At 37.3% G+C, this 8,556-nt stretch overlaps 1 protein-coding gene across 1 annotated transcript; it reads right to left on the bottom strand.

Annotated features, from left to right (window-relative positions):
• Nucleotides 1-2,921: 2,921 nt before the first annotated feature.
• Nucleotides 2,922-7,262, bottom strand: LOC147332421 (beta-galactoside-binding lectin-like). The gene is made up of 4 exons (XM_086288950.1): nt 7,169-7,262; nt 4,398-4,477; nt 3,736-3,907; nt 2,922-3,486 (listed from the first exon to the last, which is right to left on the bottom strand). The coding sequence occupies exons 1-4, from the start codon at nt 7,175-7,177 to the stop codon at nt 3,340-3,342; spliced, it is 408 nt and encodes a 135-aa protein (XP_086145076.1). The 5' UTR covers nt 7,178-7,262; the 3' UTR covers nt 2,922-3,339.
• Between the last annotated feature and the right edge of the window lie 1,294 nt (nt 7,263-8,556).

Raw genomic sequence — 8,556 nt, 5'->3', positions numbered from 1 at the left:
CGCCCCCACCACGATGCCACCCTGAGTGAAGGGACATCTTTAAAAAATTATGAGCTAACAATAAATAAATAAATAAAATCCTATAAATTCACACATTTCTCTGTTCCAAATTATAGCACCAACCAAGCCTGTGTCATTATTTGATCAATAGCTGCTTAAAGCTCCCCATTCCCAAAGTCAGGAGTACTGTGGCTCACTTCTTTCTGAAAATCAGAAATTCTCATGAGGCACTTATGATGATCTTAAATCATTACTCTAAACAAAATTTATCAGAAAGTGATGCATTTACTTGTACATACATTTACTTGAAAATGTTATTAAAACCCATAAACATCACAGGCTGTTGACTGTTGCTAATGCTATATCCATGCTTTATCAATGCTTTGGTTATATTCAAAGAGGTAAGACAAATGTGTGACCTACCTGCTATATCACAAACTAACCAACTTCTATGTTTCAATTAACTTTTCACATAAATGAATACATTCATTTACAAATATGTACCAGTACATACTTGTGAGTAGTTTCAAACTGGATTTCTGTTGTACCAGCAACCCACACTTTGAGCATCTGCACCAATCATAGAAGCATGACTGAGGAGAAGAATAATGGACCCTGGGAAGTAGGCTATCTATTCGCTCATGAGGCTGTCTCTAAAGCATGATCTCACTTGAAACTTGTAAATTTACTATAAGTGTACTGTGTGTTTATAGATATTCTGCGTGTGGGTTCATGATGTGGTTTAACACAGGTTGCCTATGCTTGAAGCAAACTGTCAAAGTTGGCCTTTCCTCTGGAACTGACCCAGAATAGGCAAAAAAAATCTCACGCAGTATAAAGAGTCTTTTAATAAAATAATAAGTTCAAGGTACTTAGAGAATGTGCACATTTGACAATCAGCAGATCTATTGCCACAGAAAATATGTCCATAGACAGAGTATGGTGTGCACTCACACGCATTCTTGCAGACACACACATAAAAAACACATTTTTGTATTTTTTTCCACTATTTACATAATTAGCTGTGATCAGAGGATTAGCAAAGTTGATCAGCTTACTTCTGAGTTATTATTCCACAATAAGTTGATCTAGGCACTCACTGCCCTCCAGTGGTCACAGTGAAGTACTACAACAGTACACATTCTCCAAAGACGTTTCAGCATTGGTGCAAGAAAAAACTGAGGCAGCTGTTATGGCACAGTGACGAAAGGAAAATCATGAGCACTGATGCAGGTGTGAAGGTTTCTGAGGATGTTTACTCTGAGTGTTGGAGATGTATAGCTTTTAATTGCCAGTTTTTTTACACTGGAAGAAATGAAGCTTATGTATAAGTCTAAGAGGGAAGATTTGTAATATCTCATCTGCCTGCTTTGCTGGGTGTTTGGCTGCTAATCTATTCAGTACATCACTACCACTTTTCTATGCTCTTAATCTCAATACTAATATCTTTACTCTTGTCCATTCATTTTGTTGTCAGCCTCTGCCCTCACTGACACACAAAACAAAACAATGACTACACAACAGACTAGCTACACAAGAAAACACACTAAGTATACACTCCACGCTAAACATCACAAATCTCCCACATCTCAAAACTTGCTCTCTAACCCTCACTCGCTCTGTCTCGCTGCCATCACTACCAAAACCTTCGCCTCTTCCTAACCAACCAAATCCCAAGTGTTGAGTTTTTTTTAAAAATTGCTCGACGTAGTACGTTTTTCAACCAATAGCAAAGAGGTGACTTTTTTTCTTTATTTACTGTTTTTGCACTGTCATTAGAAAATGCTTTAAAAAATCCCCCAAAAAAACCCACCAAAAAAAACTTGACGATAGTATTTAAGAACTGGTGTATACTTTCAAGTCCAAACTTTCAACACGGCCTGAAACAGAGACTCAGCGTGGCTGCAGCTTGTTGCTATGTCAGTTTAAATCAGTCATGTGATTTGGAGGTGTGGCGTGTCTGTGGACCCCAGAAGGTTAATAACACTCACCTTCATTCCATTTCCAGAGTGTAACAACCAACCACCTGTGTGAAATCTGAAATTGCCATGGTGCTGATCCATTTGGTAATGGTGGAGGCAATATATTCAGTTTAAGAATTTATATTCACTCTTAACTGTAACTATGTTCAAAGTGTTAGTGTTATCTTATTTTAATAAACAACACTGTCATATACAAAACTGGGGTAGCAAGAGATCATCTTAGGGTGGCACAGGCCACCTCATACCACTCTTCTAAATCCGCCCCTGACCTTGTGGTGTTTTTCAGACTAAGTCCACAATAATTATTGCAATTATTCATTTTAAATTATTAAAATTAGCTATTAAAATCATCTTCCATTACATCCACAGTAGTTCAGGAGTGCTAAAGGCTAATTACAACATAATGGCCTACCAGCCATGCTGCCCTCAGAGGTGCTGATCAAAGTTGTAATTATATGAACAACCCCCTCATTGGTCCACTGTTAACATATTCACAGTGATTGAAACGCTACTGGTGAAAACACGTGGTTATCCACTCCCACCTTGTTAATATTCAGTGGGTGCTGAAGAAGGTTTTATAATACAGCAGTGAGGACAGTGTTTATTTGTTGTAGTGGTTATACATGGTTATATAAATCCTAACATTTGCACAATGTTCTCCTTATTTTCACTTTCACATAAAAATATATAAATCTGTGGACGTTATGTGTTCGTGCCTTATGTAAACCACGCATGGTGTGGTGTCAATGTTTTTCTTCAAAAATAGGTGTTGTAAAATCAAACTAGACCCAGACCCACCTGTGACACATGAAATACTGCCTATATGTAAGGGTTAAATTACAGAGCCCAGCACTGGCTGTGTATCACCTATAAAGTAATTTCACAGGGAAAGGATGAAAGGTGTTGCAGAACAAATAGAAGGAGTCACCAGAGTCATTTTTTTCATAAAAGAAAATCCTTTAATTGATGTTGTTGCAGGTAAGAATTAAAAAGTGGAATGTCTTTTGGAGCATTTTGAGACACATTAAAGAAACCTGACCACACTGTACTGTATATGAATCCTGCAAACTGCAAACAGAACAATAACTTGCTTTAACTGCTTTTCTGGTAGAGTTCCAGAAAAGGGTGTTCAGGTTCAGAGCTAACAATTCTAATTTTTAAGGCTCCTTTTTTATGACCATAGCTGTTTGGACCTGTTTCTCAACAAACTCATATCCTGTAAGCTATGAAAATCTATAATTAGATTAAAGGTTAACAAGTTTTCAGGAAGCTGAAGACCTAGGACTTTATATTACCTGCTGCTAGACAAACAAAAAAAGAACATTTTTCACATCCAGATATGAGAAACGATGGCGCTTTACTTGATGTCAATGCTTCGAATGCGAGCATCCCCATCAAAGTTTAGGGCCGAGTATTTCTCTGCACCGACGCGGTTGGGGAAACGGAATGTTGAGCCATCTTGTAAAGTCACCACAAACTCTGAAGGAGTGAATTCAATGGAGATCTAAAAGGTATTATCAGTGAGAGAAACAGACAGACAAAGGAATCAAATATTGTAATACATGTGATGTATAACGCTCAAGGTCTTGCAGATGAATGTGCGGTATCAAATAATGAAGTTCTCAAAGATGCAGTGGCACTTATTTTCCACCAGAGGTCACTCTCAGAGAGAGGCACTATACAGACTAAAGAGGAAGCTAATAGATTACATATGACCCATGCAAGGCTAAAATATAAACACACACTCTCACACCTTGAACTCCTGTCCCAGGGAGAAAGGAAAACTTTGCTCGCGTTGCTCCTGACACCAATTGCCTCCCTCGAAAGAGTTGCAGACAATTATATTTGAGTCTCCATGGGCATTGAAACGAGGGTTGAGATGAAATGCAATTGTGTCCTCTCCGGGGCCGATATTCACAGCAAAACTGCAATGTACAGACATGTGACAAACCTCATTTACTTTAAATAAGTAGCTCAGTCTCATTCTAATGGGGAATTTGAAAGAGAAATAAGCATAGTAAGTAAAATACAAGGGAAAGAAGAACAACAATCAAGCACGTTTCACGGCTTAAAACCACATTTACCTTAAATTACTGACTCAATTAAATTCTCATGATCAATTTCAAATAGAAGTAACTGAGTCAAGTTCAGAAAGATACATGACATGTTCTATAGCTTTATTTCTGATGGTTCAGCTACTTTAAAGAGACAGCTAACACAGACAAAATCTAATTTACTCATTTTTTTTAGCCAAAAACACTAGCTACCAGTGTTTGTACTAAATGATAAATACAGTGATAACGACACCCTGTCAAGAATTAATTTTGCTGAATATCGATTGAAGATTTTTCTAACTTTTCTGTGATTCATTCATTTACAAACTCATGACACAGCTCGTCCTTTATCAATACTTACTCTCCAGCCTCAGGTTTGGCGACTCCAACAACAGTCATGGTTTGTCCAACCTTGAAGGACATGTTCTTTACAAACATACCCTGTGCATAAAAAGAAGGCAAGTTTGGTGATACAGTGTATTATTGTCTACTAATACTACTGACTTTTATTAGATCCAATTATTATTACAGCTTCAGGCAAAAAACAGCACTGGTATAGTCTCGGCCAATTCTCCAATCCTCACTTTATCCCTGGAAACTGCAGAACATGTGTTTTCAGTTATATCCCCATTGACTGGCTGGTCAAATATTCCAGCTCTTGTGTCCTGAGGTTGCCAGGGACATTTTTCTGTACGCCGATTTTGGCAGAGACTGAATGTTGAAAAATGATGAGGGACAACTGTTAAACTGAGTCAAATTTTCCTCAGTGCAATACTAGATACCGGGAGTGGAAAAACACTAAGCTTAGCAGAAATTCAGTTCCTGCTGTACATGTGGCAGGGAAATAGTGGTTTGTGTAACAATTAGGAAATGGTCATTCTAATAGGGAATTTGAAAGAGAAATAAGTATAGTAAGTAAAATATAAGGGGAAGAAGAACAACAATCAAGCACGTTTCACGGCTTAAAACCACGTTTACCTTAAATTACTGACTCAATTAAATTCTCATAGTCAATTTCAAATAGAAGTAAATAAGTCAAATTTAGGAAGAAACACTAAATGACATGTTCCATAGCTTTGTTTCTGAAGGTTCAGCTACTTTAAAGAGACAGCTAACACAGGCAAACTCTTCCACTGAAGGCACAAGTCCTTAAAAGTGTATTCTAAAGATGTAGGTTATCATATAAGTCTGTTAGACTCTTATGTCTATTCATTTCCACCTAAATTCCTAACGCAACTTTTATAGATTTTTTTTTTATTCATTTGTATTTCTTCACTGCCCACCTTCATTTCAAGGCACAAAATCAGAAACCTACCTGTGTGGGTTTTAAATGCTGCAGTTGTTAGAGAAACATCCTAGATACAGTCAACAAGAAACCAAACACATTTGCTAGAAATAATCATGAATACTTGATCATATTAGATCATGCAAACAATTCAATTTTAGATTCGCTTGTGAAGAGACCAAACTTTCCCACTGAACATGACTTTGAAGACTTAGTTGTTGATAAAATAATTTACATTGCTAGGTTAACAAACTGACAGGTCGCAATACCTTAGAGCAGTGGTGTCCTGCAGGTTTTAGATGTGTCCTTGATCCAGCACAGTTGATTTAAATTGCTAAATTACATCCTCGACATGTCTTGAAGTTCTCCAGAGGCCTGGTAATGAACTAATCATTTTATTCCAGTGTATTGACCCAGGGTGATATCTAAAACCTGCAAGACACCGGCCCTTGAGGCCTGGAGTTGGACATCCCTGCCTTAGAGCAACATTTTTCACCTCAACCTCTTCATGACTGTGATTCTCAAATCCTACAGAAGAGAAAGTTTTCCAAGGACCTCTGCATATTCTGTAACCCCAGTTACATGTTCATTGTTATCTGCATTATTAGATCCCAATTAAACTAAATTCTGTTCATCTTAAATTATATGTCACCACCATATCAGAGTTTCTATTGGTACACAGATAACAGTACTTTCATTTATATCCCCTTTGTAGACACACAAACATGTAATGATCTGCACTGTTCTATAAACAGGCTGAAATCGTGGCATGCCACAGCTCACTGCAAAAAATATAATTTATTTAAAGATCAACCAGTGTAAGTAAGGGAGGCATAGTAATGTGAACATTCTTCCTCTGTTAGAAAGTGTGTTTGGCTGTGCTGGACTGGGCTTGTGTCCGAGCTGGCAGTGACGCTGCATGTCTCCCAGACATTCTGCCTAATGAAGGAATCTGAATAAAGTAATGTGTAAGACATGATACTTCACTGAATCTGTCACTGGTGTGATGATGAAATTGAGCTGGCAAGTTATTAAAACAGTAACATGTTACTAGTAATAAAGTAATTATAAAAATAAACTTCACTGAACTGAATGAATAATTGTCATTTCTGTGTGAAATCAACAAAAAGTGAATCTTAACAGTGCCAGGGACATTATTTGAGAGATAATTACACTTCTGCTTAAGGGTGAACTGTTGTTGACCCCTGTTTGGCTTAGATTTGCAGGATTGTTGGTTCTTCTTCTTGTTTCTATGTTATTACTTTATTTCATTTCATCCCTTAATGTGATTTAAACCACAACACCCCTTTAGCCCCAAAAAAGAAAAAGAGATACAAGGTCTTGATTGTATTCTGACTATTTTATCAATTCAAAGATGCTAGAATGCAATGCAGCCTTTGTTCAGCTCTGACACTGGGAAAAGAGAAGGCGTGACTGAAATGAAAGACTCAAGTGTTATCATGTGTTTATATTACTAAGGATAACTTTCATGCATAGCCATGACATTGATCTATTACTATAGATGAGAAAAAGAAAATAACAATTACGTAGTAAATAATGTAAGCATATGCTCTGTGGTGAATATTTTGACCATAAAAGGTCATCAAAAAATTCAAAACATTAGAACTCCTAACAGCTCAATAAAAACTAAATGCAAACATCTGTTTTAGTTAGTTCAGTTTAGCTGATGCAATTACATCAGCCTGGTAAATATAAAGCTAGGACCAGCTGTCAGTTCAATGCTTAAAATAGGCTTGAAGCCTAAGACTGTTGATATCAGTAAACCAAAGAGTCATATGAAAATCAAAGTAATAGAAGTTGACTATTGTTGTCAAAATGTTACTTACATTATTCATCTTGGCAGATGCAGAAGGTTAAGTACAGCTGAGAAGAAATGAAAGTGCTGCAGGGCCTTGCCTCTCTGCACCCCACCAGATGACTCCAGTATATAGAGGGTGGGAGGTGCCTTCAACCTGAGTGACATTTCAAAGAGCCAATAGAATTGTGCCATTGCTAAACACCCAAGAGCTGACTCACAGTGAGATTAGAAACTGCAAATAACTAATGTAGCAGTTAACAAATACTTGCAGATGTTGGTGAAGTGAGGCTAATTAGTGAAAGATCATTTGTTAACATCAAACTGTTACATTTTAACCTGGTGGAGCTGAGCCTGACTGTGAGGGGAACTGCAGACTTGGAGTTAAAAATAGAAGTGTATTTGTTACCAGGGAGACAACTAAATATTTAGCAGAGCCAGCGGTCTTAATGTCCACTTACTGTATATAGCTCAGGCCATACAATAAGATCAAATGCCGGCATTTGGAATACATCTGTGGCAAATTCTAGGTAGAGTTGAAATTAAGTGAAATGTTGGAAGTGAGTCAGATCCTCAAAATGATTTGAATATATGACTCACACTTAGAGCCAGAGTATACTGTCAGCTGCTGACAGAAGACAGCTGCTGTGAGTGCAGCAGGGTGGGTCAGTTCCACACATATCCACTACAATGTATTACAAACTAATGTAATTCAGAGCAATGTCACAGGAACCATTTATCAAGAAGTAATTTCTTTTACAGTTATCTGCTGTTTTTCCCTCTGTAACTACTAATTCTAGTCATATTTGCAGTGTAGGGCTGCTCCAAACTAAATTTGGCTAATATCTCATCATTTAAGAATCATTTAAGAACCATCATTTAAAACCAAGAGTGGAGTTTCAGAAGGCGTTCTATTTTTATAATCTAGGTTCAGATTCCAGGCTGAAAACTTAAACCTTGTGACCAGTTCCCCTACACTTCACACATTGTAATGGTACAAAATAAAAATTCCTCCCTGTGCTTTATGACTTCTTTCTGGGTCATGTTATTGATTAAACACTTTTTGGCACCACCACCTCAAAATAATGTCCTGAGAGCAATAGAAAAATCACAAGATCTTTAAGTAAAAAGTACAAAAAGAACGCTTTAAACTAATTTACATAGTCCACACAGTGTAAATGGGTAATCATTCAAAAGCAACTCAACAGTCTATAAAGACAAAGAAAGGAGATATTCTTCAACTGCCAACTCAGTCATCTGATCTCAGCCCTTTAGCGCATACTTTTCAGTTATTAAATAAAAACTGAAGGCAGAAAGATGCACAAACAAGAAACTAAAGACAGCAGCTGCATCAAAGGGTTTCCATCGGCTCTGGCCTTCAGACTGCAAAGGGTTTTTATCCAAGTAATAAAAACTAGT

Source organism: Aulonocara sp. 'chitande type north' Nkhata Bay, linkage group LG4 (genome assembly GCF_057382095.1).
Source record: "Aulonocara sp. 'chitande type north' Nkhata Bay isolate Kocher_YH1m ecotype deep benthic linkage group LG4, A_spYH_male_GT1.1, whole genome shotgun sequence".
NCBI lineage: Eukaryota > Metazoa > Chordata > Actinopteri > Cichliformes > Cichlidae > Aulonocara > Aulonocara sp. 'chitande type north' Nkhata Bay.
This window is presented reverse-complemented; position numbering and strand designations above follow the sequence as displayed.

What these genes read in the sequence shown, in the direction of transcription:
- LOC147332421 (XM_086288950.1), bottom strand. An exon ending in GCCAAACCTGAGGCTGGAGA is followed by an intron (nt 3,908 to 4,397) that starts GTAAGTATTGAT and finishes TGTACATTGCAG; the next exon opens with TTTTGCTGTGAATATCGGCC. An exon ending in CCCTGGGACAGGAGTTCAAG is followed by an intron (nt 3,487 to 3,735) that starts GTGTGAGAGTGT and finishes AATACCTTTTAG; the next exon opens with ATCTCCATTGAATTCACTCC.